At 46.9% G+C, this 21,442-nt stretch overlaps 1 protein-coding gene across 1 annotated transcript in view; it reads left to right on the plus strand.

The window, feature by feature from the left end:
* LAMB4 (laminin subunit beta 4) overlaps window positions 1-21,442 on the plus strand; it is a 225,831-nt gene that overhangs the window by 182,103 nt on the left and 22,286 nt on the right. Inside the window, exons 30-32 of the mRNA XM_075343475.1 lie at window positions 1,934-1,993; window positions 3,984-4,182; window positions 11,530-11,668. Of these exons, the coding sequence (XP_075199590.1) occupies window positions 1,934-1,993; window positions 3,984-4,182; window positions 11,530-11,668 (398 nt within the window). The remainder of the gene's footprint in view (window positions 1-1,933; window positions 1,994-3,983; window positions 4,183-11,529; window positions 11,669-21,442) is intronic.

The raw sequence follows: 21,442 nt of genomic DNA on the forward strand, positions 1-21,442 counted from the left end.
TAGTGAGTGCTTTATTTCACATACTCATGGAAGCTGTTATTGGTCAGTGTTACAAATCATTATGAAACTGCCAAAAACAATATGCATCTGTGAACAAATAATGTATTAGCTATTCAATAGATATGATATGTGAAGTACAAGAGTGCAAAAATACATAAAAACAATGCTCTAAAAATGTATGGAAATTGATGTCATTCAATAAGACTGAAAACCAAAGTTTTCTAGAAGCTCTCAGTTACAGTGCCTTGAAAAAATATTCATACTCCGTAAACATTTTGCACATTTTTTCATATTACACCTACAAACGTTATTGGGATATTCTTTGCTATACAAACACAAAGTTTTAGTACTATTTCAAATACAATGTATAATTTCCTTTACACATCACAAATACTTGCTACTTTGTGCTGGAATAACATATAAAATCCCAATAATATGCATTCAACCCCTTCATGAACTTGGACATTCCAGTACATCTTATTTGCGATGCCTTCTCGACCTTGGACATAGCCGTATGTCCTGGTGATCATGCATGGCACAGAAGTTGTACTCTTGCCATCACCAACTGGGAGCTCAGCTTATGTGACAGCTGAGTCCCGGCTCTCACATCCAGTAGTGGTACCTGTGCCTACTCTGGCTGTTTAACCCCTAAATGCTTTGATCAAAAGCCATGGCAGCATTAAGAGGCTGGGAGAGGGAGTTACTAGTGATGCCACCACTCATCACATTACTGTGTGGCCTGCTGTTACCTGCAGTGAGTATATGGGGTGACCTTAGTTCACTGCCTGTGGGGGTTTTCTCCTATTCTGGCATTTTTGTGCTCTGCAAATGGAGTTCTCAAACTATTTTAGGAAAATCTGTGTTCCAAAAATTAAATGGCACTCCTTCCTTCCCAAGCACTGTTGTGCAGAAAACAGTACTATACAGTCATAATTTTCTCCTATTACCCTTTTTAAAAAATTAAAACTTTGAAGCCAAAGCTACAATTTGGTGGAAAAAAAAATGTATTTTTTTATTTTTATACCTAGTGTTATGCAATTCAAAGAATTCTAACATTTTAAAAATTTCTCAATACACCACAAGATTATTTCATTGAGAGCTGTAATCTCTAAAATAGGTTTACTTATGGGGACTTCTGCTGTTTTCGAGTGTCAGGACTCAGGGGTTCTTCAAATGTAACATGGCATCACCCATTTATTACAGTCAAATGGCTCTCCAATATTCAAATAGCGCTCCTTCCCTTCCAAGCTATGCAGTGTGCCCAAACAATAGTTTTCCACTACATATGAGGTACCGGTGTACTCAGGAGAAATGTCACAAGAAATTGCATGGTGCATTTTTTCCTGTTATACTTGTTAAAATAGAAAATTTGGGGTGAAAATATTTTGTGAGAAAATTTTTTTATTTTCACGGCTCAAACTTATAAAATTATGGGAAGCACCTGTGTGTTCAAGTTGCACACCACAAATCTTTATAAATTCCCTAAGGGGTCTAGTGACCAAAATGGGGTCACTTGTGGGGTGTTTCCAGTGTTTAGGATATGATATCATCATGTGGTTGTTACATCATCCTGCACTTTGATCCGTGATACTCATGTGACCTCAATTGGCGCTATTTTCAACCAAGCTATCTGTATATATGGATTCTGCACTACAATGTATGTAATACTGTTGTATCCTGAGGAAGACGTGAAATCCCTTTCAAGCACGTCGATTAAAACCACATTCCCTTTGGCATCCATGTGTATTGGCCCCTTTATGTGCTCAACGCAGCAGCGCAGAGATTCACAAACCTTTTCCGCTTTCTACATTATGCAGAAAACTTGTTCTTTTCGGACAGGAGATTAGGCAATATTCTTTAGGTAAATTAATTTTATTACTTTATTAGTAAGTATGCATTTAATAACATTTTTCACTGATTTTTTTACCTATAGACAGCGTACCTGTCCACCAATGCAGGAGAAAAAGTGGAGGCAAGACGCCAAAGGAAGTTGGTAAGAATTACCTAATACAAACAGTTACATTTTTACTAATTGCTTAAATAATTCTATAGTATTACTAGTCTTCATAGCAGTTTTAAATTAAAGTCTCATGTACAATGCTGTATTACAGAGCCTACAATGGGCCATACTTAACCTACAATTTTTGGATACATGTACAGCTATTGTTCATGTACTATGGTGCTTTTAGTAATACAGATATGTAAGCATTATATGTGCCACTATGCCACCGATGTCATCAGGTGTGCAGGATTTATTTATTAATGTATGAGGGTTTGTATTGTGAAATCCGATGACAGATCTGCATTGATAAAAATTAAATTTTTACAATTTATGTATTAGACAGTTATTAAGAAGTCTAGATTAAAAAAAGTAAGAGAAGTGTGCAATTCTCCTACCTCAATGGCATTTTTACATTCATTAGCCAATATTGTTAAGACTAATATGCAAAAATTAACTTTATTTCATAATTGTTATACAATTTAGAATTTAAACTAAAGAGGGTCCCTAAAGTCTGGACACATAGGCCAAGGTACATATTTTCAAGAAATAAAATGTAACATTTTATTCAATTGGAATATTAAATAACGCCTTCAATATGGTTTTCATCATTTGCTATGCAAAGATTGATATGCTTTGCAAAATTCACGGAAACTTGATGTAATAAATCCACATTGCCATCAATTTAGCACATTCACTCTTAATGCGCTCAATCAAGTGAGTTACATCTCTGATTTTCTTTGCATACACCTTTTTCTTTAGCATACCCCAGAAAAAGAAGTTATGTGGGCTAAGGTCAGATGAGCGAGGAGACAACTCCATATGACCACGTCTTCCAATAGTGTTATAGTGTTATGGAAATTGGCATTCAGCTGATCTCTTACCACTGTGACAAAATTTCCAGTGGCGCCATCATGATGGAACCATTCATAAAGTCCTTCACCTAAACTTTTAAGTTGGGGCATTAATTGATCTTTTAACGTCATGAGATAGTCTCACCAGTTAAATGTTCATTGAACAAGAATGGTCCCAACACATGAGCTTTCCACAAACCACACCATAACTTTTTGTGCGCCTTGCTATTTTGCATAGTCAACAAAATGCTTTGCAAAAAGTATGGAACATTCTGTCTGTGAGGCTACTTTCACACATCCGGCTTGAGCTCTGCGGCTCAATCCGGCTGTGCAAGCTATGCAATGGATGCGGTGAAAACACCGCATCCTTTGCATAAGTTTTTCCTGTGTGGCCAGTCCGGTTTTTGCCGCTTGCGGCATGCTACTGAGCATGCGCAGTGGCAAAAACCGCATGCGGCGGCCGGATGCGGTTATTGCCGCATCGCGCCACATCCGGCTGCCATAGGCATGCATTGAAAAATGCGCCGCATCGGCCGAATGCGGCGCGATGCGGTTTTTTTTTGCCGCACAAAAAAACGTGCCAGGCAACGTTCCATCCGGCCGCCGCATCGGCTAAATCTGCCGCATGCGGCAAAAACCGGTCGGAACGCAAGGCCATGCGGCACAATGCGGCACTAATTAAAGTCTATGCAGGAAAATCGCAACCGGCAGCAAAAAAAAACGGTTGCGATTTTCCTGCAAAGTGCCGGATTGTGCCGCATAGCAAAAACCGGAGGTGTGAAAGTAGCCTGACCCTCACCATTCACATAAAACTAAGCTTCATCGCTGAACAGCACAGAGTCTTTGGTGAAATTAATGTTTTCATCCAATTTATTGGAAAACCATTCATACAAAATTATAGTTAATACGATTCCTATGTGTGCAGAGAGGGGATACCCTGTAGATAAAGTGGGAATGTATGTCATAATTTCTGTTATAGAAGAGCATGAAGATCTAGGAAAAGTATAGGTTTCAGATTCAGTGTAGTCTCGTTGAAAAAGCCTATTTGGTGAATATTTTGATAAAACATATAATGAATATAAAATAAGAAAATGCTATAATGTACTGACCTTATGTTGTTCTCTTTTCAGATGGTACTGTAAGTGCAGAAGAAATAGAGAAAATAGCCAGTGCAATTCTTGCTATTAAACTTCCAGCTGCTCCTTATGATTTAATTAATATGTTAAACAAGATTAAGTCATCTTGTGATGATTACAAGAAAAACAAAATTAATTTGCAGAAACAATTGGAAGAAGTGAAAAAACTCACCCAGAGAGCAAAAGATGCTAAGTAAGATTTAGCTTGTCAAAGATATGGTTAAGGTTTAGTTGGGTGGAAAGATGATTAAAAGGAACCTGCCACTTCCAGAAATGCTATTTGTTAGAATCATGTTAGACTATCTTACAGGAGCAGCAGCTAGAGGTAGAAAATGACCTTATATCCACCCTGTAACTGCTCGCATCCAGTCATAGGAGCAGTGCAGGGAGACATTATAGTGACCGCTCACTATACAGTGTATGACTGTAATCGCTCTGGGTACTTTGACAGTCAGCTCCTCAGTGTGTATGTACTGAGCAGGCTGCCAATCAAAGTGCAGGGGAGTAATTACACTGTGCTTACCGTATAGTGAGTGATGACTGTAGTCTCTCTTTGCACCGCAACAGGGAGGATATACTCTATATACCTTGAGATTAACCCCCATATCTCCAGGTAAATTATATTTCTGGGTGTGACAGGTTTATTTCAAAGCTTTAACCCTGTGCAAGCATTTTAAAAAGTAAAAAAAAATACAGATTTCACATGTATCACTACAGCAGACACCATAGACTGATGTTTCCATTTTTCTTAAGCTGACTGGTCATGTATGTTGAATACAATGTCACTAGTGATGGGTGGACCCGCAGATACCTGGGATTGGCAGGTCCAACCAGGTTTAAATAAAAAAAAAACGGTTCGGCCCAGTATTGATCCCGGATATTTGGCCGGACACCAGTCCTCATATAAGTCTATGTAAACCCGAATCAGGCGCTTACAAATGGTGGTAGAAAGGATAGGGGGATTGGAGCAAGCGCTTCATATTTACCAGTCTCCTCGCAACTAAATACTGCTTCTGGAGCCGCTCACTCTACTTCCTGGGCTGCTCATTATCTTCACCAGCAGTCCCAGTGTCTCTGGTTGCAACCTCGCCTCCACCCTCTGTATTCAGCGTGTCTGACTGCTTTCAATAACAAATACTGTCTGCGTCTATGTTGGTGTAAAAAATAAATTAATAAATAAAATATTGCTGTGGGGTCCTGCTGTAACGGGGTGCCAGGGGTGCCTCGGGGGTTGTAGTCGTGGCCCCTTTTTCTAGCAGGCTTACCCCTGGCTCCGCCGTCACTTTTGGGACAGGAGATGTCTTGGTGGGGCAGAGTGTGGTGGTGCAGATGTCGCCGTCAGAGATACAAACACTTGATAGACGTGGATCAATTGAACCAGCAGGCATGTTTATTGTACACTTCTTCATGACAGAGGCAATACTCAGATGATGTCACAACTTTCGGCTGGGGAAAACCTTCTCTGGATGTCTCCTCTAGTGGGGATGTGCCCGGCTACTCCACTTCACCTGGCTCCCACTTCGGCTAACACAGACTGGACCCACACCAATACTGCTTCACACTTGAGGACACTTCTTCTCTATTTTCTCTCGCTTTCCTGTTCACCCAGCTCCCACACTCTGCCCCTTCTGCTTCTTCTCTCCCATCCCGGACTCAACTGCCTCCGACTCTAACTTTTCCTTAACAACTCCTTTTCTCCCTCCCCCTTCTGCTGCCGGCTCCACCTGGCTCCTACACTGTTGCTGTGGGGACAGCCGTCCCACCCGGCCACTAGGGGAAACCCACTAAAACAGAATAAAACATCTTTATTAAATCACATCAACATTAACAGTTTTCAGGGGGGAACTACGCCTCCTTGTAAGGGGTCTGCCCACCCCTTACATTCCTCCCCTCTTTAAGCCTTAGCCTCCCGGCAAGGCACGACCCTAAAAACACAAGTTAGCAGCAAAATCATTTTTATAAAACTATAAACATGTCCACATCAAGGCACACGCAAGGGGCGCACAAGTCCGGCGCCCGGAGTCCCTCCTGGGAGCTCCCGGTCTTAGTAGATAGTGTGCCCGGAGGCTTTTGCAGCACTCCCGGTCTTTGCAGGTCTTCTGCCCGGAGGCTTTTGCAGCACTCCCGGTCTTAGAAGGCAGGAACACAAAACAGCAAAGTCTTCTTTAACAACACGGAGGGAGCCCCTGGCTCAGTCCAGCGTCAGGCTCCTTCCGGGCTCAGCAGCTTGAACAGGTTGTAAACAGTAGAACTTTTCCAGCTCTTCAACAATGCCGGTATTTAACACGGACATGTCCATCACCTCCGGTCATTACGGGTCACTCGGGATGGTAAGCGCGCTGCCATTCGGCCCGCTGAGCCCTCACGTAATCAGAAAGGGACTGACCTGGCAAGCGGCGCAATCTCCGGAACGGTTCGTAGTTGACAGGTGGTTCTGGTGCCTCTGCCTCCGGTTTTGCCTCTTCGACCCCCGACGGGGGTGACGGGGTCTCTGAACGGGACGGCTGTGGGCTGCCCACGACGATCACCGGATGTGTGACCAGACTCTGGTGAATTGCCAGCACCGCCGGGGTCCCCTTCTCTGGGTCAGCACTCGGTCCGGTCATGACTTCAGGTGATACCGCTAGTGTGCTTCTCGCCCGGGAAATCTCAGCTAGTACCGGTCGCTGTTGGGAACGCCTCCAGTATTGGCACTCTTCCCATTCGATTTCCTGCTGCCATTGTGCGGCCTCTTGTGTAGTGGGCATCCGGGTCACTCCCACGGCAAACAGGCCCCGGCATCCCACTTCTCTCCGGAACCTCACTTTTTCTCCCGGGTACAAGGTATGAAGGCATTGTGGTAAGCCCTCAGTGTCCAGGTTTACCCGGTTGTAGAAGAAATGGTCACCGGTCTCTTCATCCTCAATGAATCCATAGCCCTCCTTCTGGTTAAATTTAACTACGGTTCCGACGGTGCACTGCCGTTCAAACTCGTCGCTGAGGGGACCAGCCATCATTTCGCGGGCTACGGTCTCAGCCAGTAATCTCTCCTGCACCAGATCGGGTTCAGGCGATGGGGACTTTCGCTGCGTCAAGGGCGTCGGCTTCACCGGCTCCCAAAAGAATCCCCACTCGTCCTCTTCTAGCTCCCGGGCGTGTTGCTCTCCCGGGGCCGAAACTGCTGTATGGATTGGAGCTCCCAGGACTTGGTTTCCCGGATGTAGCTGTGCCGTGTAGGTGGCCCGGACTTCAGTCGAGGTCTCACCGGTCGCGGCGTCCCAGGTAGTGACCCAGGATACTTTTGTGGGCCGCTCCGATCCTTCTGGCACAGCTGGTAGGGCAAGGGTAAGTCCTTCCGCGGCCGCAGTCTGCTTCGGGCGTCCTCTGCCCAGGCTGGTTGCCACCAGCGCGCCCACTGCAGAATGCTGTCTTCTCGGAGTCTCCATTTTGCTCGGAGTCAGTCTCTGTGCTGTCGCTTCTTGCAATGGCGCCGGGGACAGTGGAGATGCTGGAGAAGGTGGAGGCGGGCCTTCTTTTCCCGCTCTTGGGTATACTCCACCCCCAGTCTCGCACATCACATCGACCCGGCCAAGGCGGCTCTTCTTTTTTCCTGTAACGCCGCCCACTTCACATATCTTCATCAGCATCCTGGGGTCCCCTCTTTGAGCGGCGCACTCCGCACTTCTTTTTCTTCACCGGCCAGCCCCAGGCTCTTCTTTTGGCGCCAATTCTTCGCGCGCTCACTGTGTCCATAAAGACGACGGCCATCTTGCCGCCATCTTGTGCCCGGTCCAACGCCTTAGGCACCACTTGTTCCTCCCACCATGGGATCGGGACCCTTCGCCAATAATCCGGATCCTGTGCCCTAGGCACCACTTGGTCCCCATCTTCTTGGATCGGGACCCTTTGCATATAATCCGGATCCTGCCGACTACGCCACATGTAACGGGGTGCCAGGGGTGCCTCGGGGGTTGTAGTCGTGGCCCCTTTTTCTAGCAGGCTTACCCCTGGCTCCGCCGTCACTTTTGGGACAGGAGATGTCTTGGTGGGGCAGAGTGTGGTGGTGCAGATGTCGCCGTCAGATATACAAACACTTGATAGACGTGGATCAATTGAACCAGCAGGCATGTTTATTGTACACTTCTTCATGACAGAGGCAATACTCAGATGATGTCACAACTTTCGGCTGGGGAAAACCTTCTCTGGATGTCTCCTCTAGTGGGGATGTGCCCGGCTACTCCACTTCACCTGGCTCCCACTTCGGCTAACACAGACTGGACCCACACCAATACTGCTTCACGCTTGAGGACACTTCTCTTCTTTTCTCTCGCTTTCCTGCTCACCCAGCTCCCACACTCTGCCCCTTCTGCTTCTTCTCTCCCGTCCCGGACTCAACTGCCTCCGACTCTAACTTTTCCTTAACAACTCCTTTTCTCCCTCCCCCTTCTGCTGCCGGCTCCACCTTGCTCCTACACTGTTGCTGTGGGGACAGCCGTCCCACCCAGCCACTAGGGGAAACCCACTAAAACAGAATAAAACATCTTTATTAAATCACATCAACATTAACAGTTTTCAGGGGGAAACTGCGCCTCCTTGTAAGGGGTCTGCCCACCCCTTACACTGCCATATTGTGATACGCAGCACAGATAAAGGAGGACTATCAAAGCAGTCATGGGAGCCTTCTGCATGACCTCAGCTACCATAACGACCCATTGGTTTGCCATAATTATGATGTTGGCATTTAAATGGTTAAACTGCAGATGCGGTTTGCAGGCACATGTAGGCTATGTAACTCAATTGTGATCAGACACTCACAGCTTATAATCCCCTAAAAGGTCTAATAAGAACAATAAAAAGTAAAAAAAGTTTTAAAATATACGAAAAAAAACCTCCATAAAAGTTCAAATCCCCCCCTTGCAAAAGAATAAGAAATCAGGAAAGGGCAAACACATTTTCACATGTGATATCACCACGTTCAGAAATCAAACTACCTAGCCCGATCTGTAAGCACTGTAAACAAAAAAAATTCAAGAACGCCAGCAGACCTTCATGGTAAAATAGCTGCTAGGAAACCACTGTTAAGGACAGGCAACAAGCAGAAAAAACTTGTTTTGGCTAAAGAACACAAGGAATGGACATTAGACCAGTGGAAATCTGTGCTTTGGTCTGATGAGTCCAAATTTGAGATCTTTGGATCCAACCACCGTGTCTTTATAGAAAAGGTGAACGGATGGACTCTACATGGCTGGTTCCCACCGTGAAGCATGGAGGAGGAGGTGTGATGGTGTGGGGGTGCTTTGCTGGTGACCCTGTTGGGAATTTATTCAAAATTGAAGGCATACAGAACCAGCATGCCTACCACAGCATCTTGCAGCGGCGTGCTGTTCCATCCGGTTTGCGTTTAGTTGGACCATCATTTATTTTTCAACAGGAAAATGACCCCAAACACACCTCCAGGCTGTGTAAGGGCTATTTGACTAAGAGGGAGAGTGATGGTGTGCTACGCCAGATGACCTGGCCGCCACAGTCACCAGACCTGAACCCAATCGAGATGGTTTAGGGTGGGCTGGACCATAGAGTGAAGGCAAGAGGGCCAACAAGTGCTAAGCATCTCTAGGAACTCCTTCAAGACTGTTGGAAAACCATTTCCGGTGACTACCTCTTGAAGCTCAACAAAAGAATGCCAAGAGTGTGCAAAGTAGTAATGAAAGCAAAAGGTGGCCACTTTGAAGAACCTAGAATATAAGACATATTTTCAGTTGTTTCACACTTTAAGTATTTCATTCCATATGTTTTAATTCATAGTTTTGATGCCTCCAATGTGAATCTACAATTTTCAGAGTCCTGAAAATAAAGAAAACTCTTTGAATGAGAAGGTGTGTCCAGACTTTTGGTCTGTACTGTATGTGTGTCACATACTGTGTGTAGTAGCTATTTATAAGACCCGAATGCACAGATAAGAGTTCAAAGATGTAAACATGTCGACAATCACCCAACTAACGAGCAAAATGTTGCTCATCTCTCGGCTGACTGTGACACGCCCGTGCCAGGGCCATGGGGTGACTTCTTAGGGGGCCGCGGTTCTGGCTCTGGGACGTCACGGTGGTGAGGCCCAGTTCAGTTACCCCGGCGGTGTCGTTTAAATATGAAGGGGATAATGCTAGCTTATTCTTGATGCCACTTGTGGTATGCGGCAAGTTAGGTGCCGCCGCTGCAGGATGGGGACCTCTGGGGCAGATGGTGATGCATCTGAGATGGTATAGCTCTCCACAGGCAGAGCTGGGCCCCAGGGCAGATGGGGGTGGTAGTAGTAGTCTATGATGGTGGGGGTTGCAGGGTTGGAGATGCAGTTGAATAACAGAGTGACACAGGGATGCAGTCTCAAGGTTTTAACTCACTGTAGCAGGTTCCAAGGTTACGCGACATGCCAGTGACTGCCTTTGGAGTAATGGGGTTCCACTGTGATGGGCTTTCTCAAGTGTACCCTTCCCTGGCCGTCTTCCTGTGCTTGCTTCTCCTTCCTGCTTTGCGTCCTTGCTCACTGAACCCTCTGCCAGTGCCCATGGACCCTGTTGGGTGGTGTGAAGCTCTATCCCTTGGTCCTTTAGGGTCACCTTCCAGTGAATTCATGTGCGGATGTGGCTTTGGTGCTTGCAGTCACTTCAGCCGCTGGTTTTATTAGTGGAGTACATAGGTTCTTCTCCTCTAGCCTAGGGACGAGTCCCCATGTTGCGGCCAAGTCCTTCCACCCGTGGATTATATGTGGAACAAGGCCATGGGAGGATGTTGCACTTACCGTGGTCTCTAGGACCTCTTCTGTCTGTGCCCGGGCCGAGCAGTACCAGCTCCAGGCCACGGGTCTTCACTCCTCCACTGCTCCTCTCCTATTTCCTTCTCTCTCCACACTCCACTACTGTGTGTTCTCACAGACTTCACCCCCCGTCTGGCTTTGGGTATAATCACGCCCTTACCATGTCTGTTGAGGTGTTGCTGATTGAGAGTGTTGTGCTTTTGTGTGAACCGGTGGTGACCTCCTCCATAAACAGAATAGTATACCGCACCTCTGGATGAGGTGCAGCACCTCTGTGGCGACTGAAGCCTCAGGGGCACCACAACTGCATTGTTTATGTCAGAACAAAAATCATTGTTCTCAAAAGCTCATCATCCAGAGCAAACTGCAGAAATGCTGCTGGAAACATGATACTGTGTGGGGACAGATTTACATACTTGTGATCGTCCTGTGCCCATCATTCTTCCTAATCCTGTGTAAAGAGGCTGGGAAGCAAGTGCTGAATGCCTTCAATATTGTCAATTGCACTTGTTTAACAGTCTGAACTTGGCGCATGTACATTTTTTAGTGTGATGGGGATATATGATGGTATATAGGGTCCCACTTTAATCGTTCACCCAGGGCCCTACTTCTTCTAAACTTGGCTCTGGTACCATATGTACAGTATATATTGGTGTCCACTTATATCTGGTTTTTTTTGCTTTAAAAGTGAATTAAAATGCACTACATTTTTTTTTATTTTATGTTGTATTTTGTTTTCTTTTTATTTAGAAAAGCAGTGGAAAATTTACCAAATGGAGATGTAGTTCGAAATAATTTAAAACAAGCTGAAAATGCTCAGAAGAAAACAAATACTTTATTAAAAAATGTGAATAAGGATATCCAAGATATCAGAAACAAGCTTTCTCAGGTATAAGAAAGTTAATTCAAGATTATGCATTTCATTTCTTGTACACACCTTGCCATGCTATCAATGAGGAGATTACTGATGTTTGAGGAATGTTCTGCCATGCATTTGAGCACACAAATCATCAAGATCCACTGTTGGCAGCTCTCTGTGCAGTTTTCATCCAATGACGTTCTTGGTATGCTTGATAGGAGACAAGTCAGGCCGTGGAAGCACGTTTAGGCTATGGAGGCTGCACACAATAGTGGCCCTTGAGACTCTTTGGCAAAAATGGTCATACTATTGATCCTGTGATTTCCCTAATTCTTTGACTTTTCCTTGTCAGTGTTGCAATTTCAATGTTTAAGTATGTATATCTAATTTGCAAAAAAATGTTAAATTCTAAACTAACAATTAGAAAATAATATGAATCAACATACTATATATTTATAGGTTTTCATGAAACCTTCACATAATATGGCTTGTCTTTGTGCAAGCAGTATAAAAAAGGGAAATGCAACTTAAAACATAGATATCACTAGTCTGTGGCTGATATTTTTATTTAAAGAGAAGTTATCATCACAAAATGACCTATTGTTTTAATTAGGCTTTTTTGTGACATGTGTTTTTGAAAAAGATTGCCAATTTTTTTTATATTATCATCTTTGTAAAATAAAAATCTTCCCACTGGGGCTTTTTTGGAATCATATATTATATCCCTACAGGAAAAAGTTTCAGCACAGCTTCATATTTTCAGAAACAGGATTAACATGACAGATAACACCTCTACGTACAGCTGATAACTCCACATCCACCATTCACAGTCGGTGATGTCACAGTTGTCCCTGCTCCTCCTCCCTTCATAATGACCTTTCCACATGCTCATTATACATTTCAATACAAAAGATTGTACATGTATTGTTTCCTGAAACAAAAGGAATTATGAGTCTTAAACAAAAAACTCCTGTGGCCAATGGGAAAATTGTAAGATTTCTACACTTTATTTTTATTACAAACTAGCTGTAGTACCCAAGCGTTGCCCAGGATAGTAACTGTATCTCTGTCTCTCTCCCAGTCTCTGTCTGTGTGTCGCTGTCCGTCTGTCTCTCTGTCTGTCTCTTTCCTTGTCTGCCTGTGTCTATGTCTCTGTCTGTCTGTTTCTATCTCTCTGTATTTGTATCAGTTTGTCTCCACCTCTGTATCTGTCTATCTCTCTATCTCTGTGTCTGTCTCTATGTGTGTGTCTTTCTGTCTCTCTCTTTCCCTGTCTGTCTCTTTCCCCATCTGTCTCTTTCCCAGTCTGTCTCTTTGTCTGTCTGTCTGTCTCTTTCCAGGGCTGTCTCTTTCCAGGGCTGTTTCTTTCCAGGGCTGTCTCTTTCCAGGTCTGTCAATTTCCCCCTCTGACTCTTTCCCGTCTGTCTCTTTCCCATCTGTCTCTTTCCCCGTCTGCCTCTTTCCCCGTCTGTCTCTTTCCCCGTCTGTCTCTTTCCCGGTCTGTCTCTTTCCCGGTCTGTCTCTTTCCCGGTCTGTCTCTTTCCCGGTCTGTCTCTTTCCAGGGCTGCCTCTTTCCAGGGCTGTCTCTTTCCAGGGCTGTCTCTTTCCAGGTCTGTCTCTTTCCTCGTCTGTCTCTTTCCTCATCTGTCTCTTTCCCGGTCTGTCTCTTTCCCGGTCTGTCTCTTTCCCGGTCTGTCCCTTTCCCGGTCTGTCTCTTTCCCGGTCTGTCTCTTTCCAGGGCTGTCTCTTTCCAGGGCTTTCTCTTTCCAGGGCTGTCTCTTTCCCGGTCTGTCTCTTTCCCGGTCTGTCTCTCTCCCGGTCTGTCTCTTTCCCTGTCTGTCTATTTCCATGTCTGTCTATTTCAATGTCTGTCTCTTTCCAGGTCTGTCTCTTTCCAGGTCTGTCTCTTTCCAGGGCTGTCTCTTTCCAGGTCTGTCTCTTTCCTTGCCTGTCTCTTTCCTCGTCTGTCTCTTAACTCGTCTGTCTCTTTCCCAGTCTGTCTCTTTCCCTATCTGTCTCTTTCCCGGTCTGTCTCTTTCCTGGTCTGTCTCCAGGGCTGTCTCTTTCCTCATTTGTCAGTTTTCCGGTCTCTTTCCTCGTCTGTCTCTTTCCCGGTCTGTCTCTTTCCCGGTCTGTCTCTTTCCCGGTCTGTCTCTTTCCCGGTCTGTCTCTTTGCCCATCTGTCTCTTTGCCCATCTGTCTCTTTCCCGGTCTGTCTCTTTGCCCATCTGTCTCTTTGCCGGTCTGTCTCTTTGCCCATCTGTCTCTTTGCCCATCTGTCTCTTTCCCGGTCTGCCTCTTTCCCGGTCTGTCTCTAAACCGGTCTGTCTCTAAACTGGTCTGTCTCTAAACTGGTTTGTCTCTAAACTGGTCTGTCTCTTTCCCAGTCTGTCTCTTTCCCGGTCTGTCTCTTTCCCGGTCTGTCTCTTTCCCGGTCTGTCTCTTTCCCGGTCTGTCTCTTTCCTGATCTGTCTCTATCCCGGTCTGTCTCTTTGCCCATCTGTCTCTTTCCAGGTCTGTCTCTTTGCCCATCTGTCTCTTTGCCCGTCTGTCTCTTTCCCGGTCTGTCTCTAAACCAGTCTGTCTCTAATCCAGTCTGTCTCTAAACCGGTCTGTCTCTAAACCGGTCTGTCTCTTTCCAGAGCTGTCTCTTTCCAGGGCTGTCTCTTTCCAGGGCTGTCTCTTTCCAGGGCTTTCTCTTTCCAGGGCTGTCTCTTTCCCCGTCTGTCTCTTTCCCCGTCTGTCTCCTTTCCCGTCTGTCTCTTTCCCGGTCTGTCTCTTTCCCGGTCTGTCTCATTCCTGGTCTGTCTCTTTCCAGGGCTGTCTCTTTCCAGGGCTGTCTCTTTCCAGGTCTGTCTCTTTCCTCGTCTGTCTCTTTCCTCGTCTGTCTCTTTCCTCGTCTGTCTCTTTCCTCGTCTGTCTCTTTCCCGGTCTGTCTCTTTCCCGGTCTGTCTCTTTCCAGGGCTGTCTCTTTCCTGATCTGTCTCTTTCCCGGTCTGTCTCTTTCCCGGTCTGTCTCTTTCCAGGTCTGTCTCTTTCCAGGTCTGTCTCTTTCCAGGGCTGTCTCTTTCCATGTCTGTCTCTTTCCAGGTCTGTCTCTTTCCTTGTCTGTCTCTATCCTCATCTGTCTCTTTCCTCGTCTGTCTCTTTCCCGGTCTGTCTCTTTCCCAGTCTGTCTCTTTCCCGGTCTGTCTCTTTCCCGGTCTGTCTCTTTCCCTGTCTGTCTCTTTCCCGGTCTGTCTCTTTCCCCATCTGTCTCTTTCCCCGTCTGTCTCCTTCCCCGTCTGTCTCTTTCCCGGTCTGTCTCTTTCCCGGTCTGTCTCATTCCTGGTCTGTCTCTTTCCAGGGCTGTCTCTTTCCAGGGCTGTCTCTTTCCAGGTCTGTCTCTTTCCTCGTCTGTCTCTTTCCTCGTCTGTCTCTTTCCTCGTCTGTCTCTTTCCTCGTCTGTCTCTTTCCCGGTCTGTCTCTTTCCCGGTCTGTCTCTTTCCAGGGCTGTCTCTTTCCTGATCTGTCTCTTTCCCGGTCTGTCTCTTTCCCGGTCTGTCTCTTTCCCGGTCTGTCTCTTTCCAGGTCTGTCTCTTTCCAGGTCTGTCTCTTTCCAGGGCTGTCTCTTTCCAGGTCTGTCTCTTTCCAGGTCTGTCTCTTTCCTTGTCTGTCTCTATCCTCATCTGTCTCTTTCCTCGTCTGTCTCTTTCCCGGTCTGTCTCTTTCCCAGTCTGTCTCTTTCCCAGTCTGTCTCTTTCCCGGTCTGTCTCTTTCCCGGTCTGTCTCTTTCCCGGTCTGTCTCTTTCCCGGTCTGTCTCTTTCCCGGTCTGTCTCTTTCCCAGTCTGTCTCTTTCCCGGTCTGTCTCTTTCCCGGTCTGTCTCTTTCCCGGTCTGTCTCTTTCCTGGTCTGTCTCCAGGGCTGTCTCTTTCTTCATTTGTCTGTTTTCTGGTCTCTTTCCTCGTCTGTCTCTTTCCCGGTCTGTCTCTTTCCCGGTCTGTCTCTTTCCCGGTCTGTCTCTTTGCCCATCTGTCTCTTTCCAGGTCTGTCTCTTTGCCCATCTGTCTCTTTGCCCATCTGTCTCTTTGCCCATCTGTCTCTTTCCCCATCTGTCTCTTTCCCGGTCTGTTTCTTTCCTGGTCTGTCTCCAGGGCTGTCTCTTTCTTCATTTGTCTGTTTTCCAGTCTCTTTCCTCGTCTGTCTCTTTCCCGGTCTGTCTCTTTCCCGGTCTGTCTCTTTCCCGGTCTGTCTCTTTCCCGGTCTGTCTCTTTCCCGGTCTGTCTCTTTCCCGGTCTGTCTCTTTCCCGGTCTGTCTCTTTCCCGGTCTGTCTCTTTCCCGATCTGTCTCTTTCCTGATTTGTCTCTTTCCCGGTCTGTCTCTTTGCCCATCTGTCTCTTTCCAGGTCTGTCTCTTTCCAGGTCTGTCTCTTTCCTCGTCTGTCTCTTTCCTCGTCTGTCTCTTTCCTCGTCTGTCTCTTTCCAGGGCTGTCTCTTTCCAGGGCTGTCTCTTTCCAGGTCTGTCTTTTTCCAGGTCTGTCTCTTTCCCGGTCTGTCTCTTTCCAGGTCTGTCTCTTTCCAGGTCTGTCTCTTTCCAGGTCTGTCTCTTTCCCGGTCTGTCTCTTTCCCAGTCTGTCTCTTTCCCGGTCTGTCTCTTTCCCCATCTGTCTCTTTCCCGGTCTGTCTCTTCCCTGGTCTGTCTCCAGGGCTGTCTCTTCCTTCATTTGTCTGTTTTCTGGTCTCTTTCCTGGTCTGTCTCTTTCCCGGTCTGTCTCTTTCCCGGTCTGTCTCTTTCCCGGTCTGTCTCTTTCCCGATCTGGCTCTTTCCCGGTCTGTCTCTTTGCCCATCTGTCTCTTTGCCCATCTGTCTCTTTCCCAGTCTGTCTCTTTGCCCATCTGTCTCTTTCCAGGTCTGTCTCTTTGCCCATCTGTCTCTTTCCCCATCTATCTCTTTCCCGGTCTGTCTCTTTCCTGGTCTGTCTCCAGGGCTGTCTCTTTCTTCATTTATCTGTTTTCCAGTCTCTTTCCTCATCTGTCTCTTTCTTGGTTTGTCTCTTTCCCGGTCTGTCTCTTTCCTCGTCTGTCTCTTTCCTCATCTGTCTCTTTCCTCGTCTGTCTCTTTCCTCGTCTGTCTCTTTCCCGGTCTGTCTCTTTCCAGAGCTGTCTCTTTCCAGGGCTGTCTCTTTCCAGGGCTGTCTCTTTCCAGGGCTGTTTCTTTCCCGGTCTGTCTCTTTCCCCATCTGTCTCTTTCCCGGTCTGTCTCTTTCCTGGTCTGTCTCCAGGGCTGTCTCTTTCTTCATTTGTCTGTTTTCTGGTCTCTTTCCTCGTCTGTCTCTTTCCCGGTCTGTCTCTTTCCCAGTCTGTCTCTTTCCCGGTCTGTCTCTTTCCCGGTCTGTCTCTTTCCTGGTCTGTCTCTTTGCCCATCTGTCTCTTTGCCCATCTGTCTCTTTCCCGGTCTGTCTCTTTGCCCATCTGTCTCTTTCCAGGTCTGTCTCTTTGCCCATCTGTCTCTTTGCCCATCTGTCTCTTTCCCGGTCTGTCTCTTTCCCAGTCTGTCTCTTTCCCGGTCTGTCTCTTTCCCAGTCTGTCTCTTTCCCGGTCTGTCTCTTTCCCGGTCTGTCTCTTTCCCGGTCTGTTTCTTTCCCGATCTGTCTCTTTCCTGATCTGTCTCTTTCCCGGTTTGTCTCTTTGCCCATCTGTCTCTTTCCAGGTCTGTCTCTTTCCAGGTCTGTCTCTTTCCTCGTCTGTCTCTTTCCTCGTCTGTCTCTTTCCTCGTCTGTCTCTTTCCCGGTCTGTCTCTTTCCCGGTCTGTCTCTTTCCGGTCTGTCTCTTTCCCGGTCTGTCTCTTTCCAGGGCTGTCTCTTTCCAGGGCTGTCTCTTTCCAGGTCTGTCTCTTTCCCGGTCTGTCTCTTTCCCAGTCTGTCTCTTTCCCGGTCTGTCTCTTTCCCGGTCTGTCTCTTTCCCGGTCTGTCTCTTTCCCAATCTGTCTCTTTCCCGGTCTGTCTCTTCCCTGGTCTGTCTCCAGGGCTGTCTCTTTCTTCATTTGTCTGTTTTCTGGTCTCTTTCCCGGTCTGTCTCTTTCCCGGTCTGTCTCTTTCCCGGTCTGTCTCTTTCCCGGTCTGTCTCTTTCCCGGTCTGTCTCTTTGCCCATCTGTCTCTTTGCCCATCTGTCTCTTTCCCGGTCTGTCTCTTTGCCCATCTGTCTCTTTCCAGGTCTGTCTCTTTGCCCATCTGTCTCTTTGCCCATCTGTCTCTTTGCCCATCTGTCTCTTTCCCCATCTATCTCTTTCCCGGTCTGTCTCTTTCCTGGTCTGTCTCCAGGGCTGTCTCTTTCTTCATTTGTCTGTTTTCCAGTCTCTTTCCTCGTCTGTCTCTTTCCCGGTCTGTCTCTTTCCCGGTCTGTCTCTTTCCTCGTCTGTCTCTTTCCTCGTCTGTCTCTTTCCTCGTCTGTCTCTTTCCCGGTCTGTCTCTTTCCAGAGCTGTCTCTTTCCAGGGCTGTCTCTTTCCAGGGCTGTCTCTTTCCAGGGCTGTCTCTTTCCAGGGCTGTTTCTTTCCAGGGCTGTCTCTTTCCAGTGCTGTTTCTTTCCAGGGCTGTCTCTTTCCAGGGCTGTTTCTTTCCAGGGCTGTTTCTTTCCAGGGCTGTCTCTTTCCCCGTCTGACTCTTTCCCATCTGTCTCTTTCCCCGTCTGTCTCTTTCCCCGTCTGTCTCTTTCCCCGTCTGTCCCTTTCCCCGTCTGTCTCTTTTCTCGTCTGTCTCTTTCCTCGTCTGTCTCTTTCCCGGTCTGTCTCTTTCCCGGTCTGTCTCTTTGCCCATCTGTCTCTTTGCCCATCTGTCTCTTTCCCGGTCTGTCTCTTTGCCCATCTGTCTCTTTCCAGGTCTGTCTCTTTGCCCATCTGTCTCTTTGCCCATCTGTCTCTTTGCCCATCTGTCTCTTTCCCCATCTATCTCTTTCCCGGTCTGTCTCTTTCCTGGTCTGTCTCCAGGGCTGTCTCTTTCTTCATTTGTCTGTTTTCCAGTCTCTTTCCTCGTCTGTCTCTTTCCCGGTCTGTCTCTTTCCTGGTCTGTCTCTTTCCTCGTCTGTCTCTTTCCTCGTCTGTCTCTTTCCTCGTCTGTCTCTTTCCTCGTCTGTCTCTTTCCCGGTCTGTCTCTTTCCAGAGCTGTCTCTTTCCAGGGCTGTCTCTTTCCAGGGCTGTTTCTTTCCAGGGCTGTCTCTTTCCAGTGCTGTTTCTTTCCAGGGCTGTCTCTTTCCAGGGCTGTTTCTTTCCAGGGCTGTTTCTTTCCAGGGCTGTCTCTTTCCCTGTCTGACTCTTTCCCATCTGTCTCTTTCCCCGTCTGTCTCTTTCCCCGTCTGTCTCTTTCCCCGTCTGTCCCTTTCCCCGTCTGTCTCTTTTCTCGTCAGTCTCTTTCCTCGTCTGTCTCTTTCCTGGTCTGTCTCTTTCCTGGTCTGTCTCTTTCCCGGTCTGTCTCTTTCCCGGTCTGTCTCTTTCCCGGTCTGTCTTATTCCAGGTCTGTCTCTTTCCAGGTCTGTCTCTTTCCAGGTCTGTCTCTTTCCTGGTCTGGCTCTAAACCGGTCTGGCTCTAAACCGGTCTGTCTCTAAACCGGTCTGTCTCTAAACCGGTCTGTCTCTAAACCGGTCTGTCTCTAAACCGGGTTGTCTCTAAACTGGTCTGTCTCTAAACTGGTCTGTCTCTAAACCGGTCTGTCTCTTTCCAGGGCTGTCTCTTTCCAAGGCTGTCTCTTTCCAGGGCTGTCTCTTTCCAGGGCTGTCTCTTTGCCTTTCTATCTCTGTCTGTCTCTTTGCACGTCTGTCTCTGTCTGTCTCTATATCTCTGTCTCTTTCCCTATCTGTCAGTCTGTCTGTCTGTCTCTGTCTATTTTTGTCTCTCTCTCTATCCGTCTCCCCACCTACATCATATTACCTCACACATAAGCTTCTTATACTAAAAGTTTATTTTGTTCCTATAGCAACCACTGACAGTTGCCATTAATAGCCTGTAGCTCCCACCTCCATTCAGTTTAATGGAGACAGGATTTTTGGACAGTAACTGTAAAGCGCAGGGTTAAATTTTCCTTCCCAAACATAGTCTATGATGTTCCCCGAGTCACATGGAGTGTCTGTGCAAAATTTCGGGATTGTAAATGCGACGGTGCAGATTCCTTTAGCGGACATACATACATACATATATACATACATACACACATACACTTAGCATTATATATTAGATTGTGCTCTTAAAAATAAATCTAAAATTTTTAAAAAGTGCATTGAAAACAAAAACCTTAAAGAATCAATAGGTCATTTACTAATGATAGCGTCCCAAGAATAAAACAAATGGCAGTCACAGACTGGTTGACTTTTCTATTGCATGTTATTGGCACTGTTGCATCTGTACTAAGCAGTTACTAACAGTAACATCATTAGCACAGATAATGTTTGGTAATTGCTTAGTAAAGGCTGCAGTAAAGCTGATTTAATTCAAAGCGCAAAATCTCGCAACAATTCTCAATGAGTGGGAGTCCCATGGAAGTTTGTGGGATCCAACTATGTATGCCAGAATCCCACAACTGCAAAGTTTGGACACATTTTTTGCTAGAAGGGCACTAGTGACACTTAAGGGGCATTAACAACACTTAGCAACATTTTTGCATATTTGATAAAAAGTGTTTTATAGAAACATCACCAGTCTGTGACTGCAAACTGTTTTATTAACTCCTTTACTACCCGCTGATTTTCCATTTTCATTTTTTCCTCCCTTTCTTCCAAGAGCCATAACTTTTATGTGCAAGGAATTATATATAAGACATTATGGCTTGTAATTCAGTAGACTGTATTTTATCAATCAGTACAGACATGAGCAAATATCCACCGACTAAAGGTACCGTCACACTAAGCGACGCTCCAGCGATCCCACCAGCAACCTGACCTGGCAGGGATCGCTGGAGCGTCGCTACACGGGTTGCTGGTGAGCTGTCACACAGGCAGATCTCACCAGCAACCAGTGACCAGCCCCCGGCCAGCAGCGACGCGTGGAAGCATGCTGCGCTTGGTAACTAAGGTAAATATTGGGTAACCAACCCGATATTTACCTTGGTTACCAGCGCACACCGCTTAGCGCTGGCTCCCTGCACTCCTAGTCAGAGTACACATATGGTTAATTACCCGATGTGTAGTCTGGCTATGTGTGCAGGGAGCAGGGAGCCGGCACTGACAGCGTGAGAGCGGCGGACGCTGGTAACGAAGGTAAATATCAGGTAACCAAGGAAAGGGCTTCTTGGTTACCCGATATTTACCGTGGTTACCAGCGTCCGCAGAAGCCGGCTCCCTGCTCACTGCACATTTAGTTGTTGCTCTGTCGCTGTCACACACAGCGATGTGCGCTTCACAGCGGGACAGCAACAACTAAAAAATGGTCCTGCCATTCCTAAAGGTCCAATCACACTAAACAACTTACCAGCGATCCCAACAACGATAGGGATCGCTGGTAAGTTGCTAGGAGGTTGCTGGTGAGATGTCACACTGCGACGCTCCAGCGATCCCACCAACCTGACCTGGCAGGGATCGCTGGAGCGTCGCTACACGAGTTGCTGGTGAGCTCACCAGCAACCAGTGACCAGCCCCCAGCGCCGCGTGGAAGATGCTGCGCTTGGTAACTAAGGTAAATATCGGGTAACCAACCCGATATTTACCTTGGTTACCAGCGCACGCAGCTACACGTGCAGAGAGCAGGGAGCAGCGCACACTGAGCGCTTGCTCCCTGCTCTCCTAGTTACAGCACACATCAGGTTAATTACCCGATGTGTGCTGCAGCTAAATGTGCACAG

Source organism: Anomaloglossus baeobatrachus, chromosome 4 (genome assembly GCF_048569485.1).
Source record: "Anomaloglossus baeobatrachus isolate aAnoBae1 chromosome 4, aAnoBae1.hap1, whole genome shotgun sequence".
NCBI classification, from domain to species: domain Eukaryota; kingdom Metazoa; phylum Chordata; class Amphibia; order Anura; family Aromobatidae; genus Anomaloglossus; species Anomaloglossus baeobatrachus.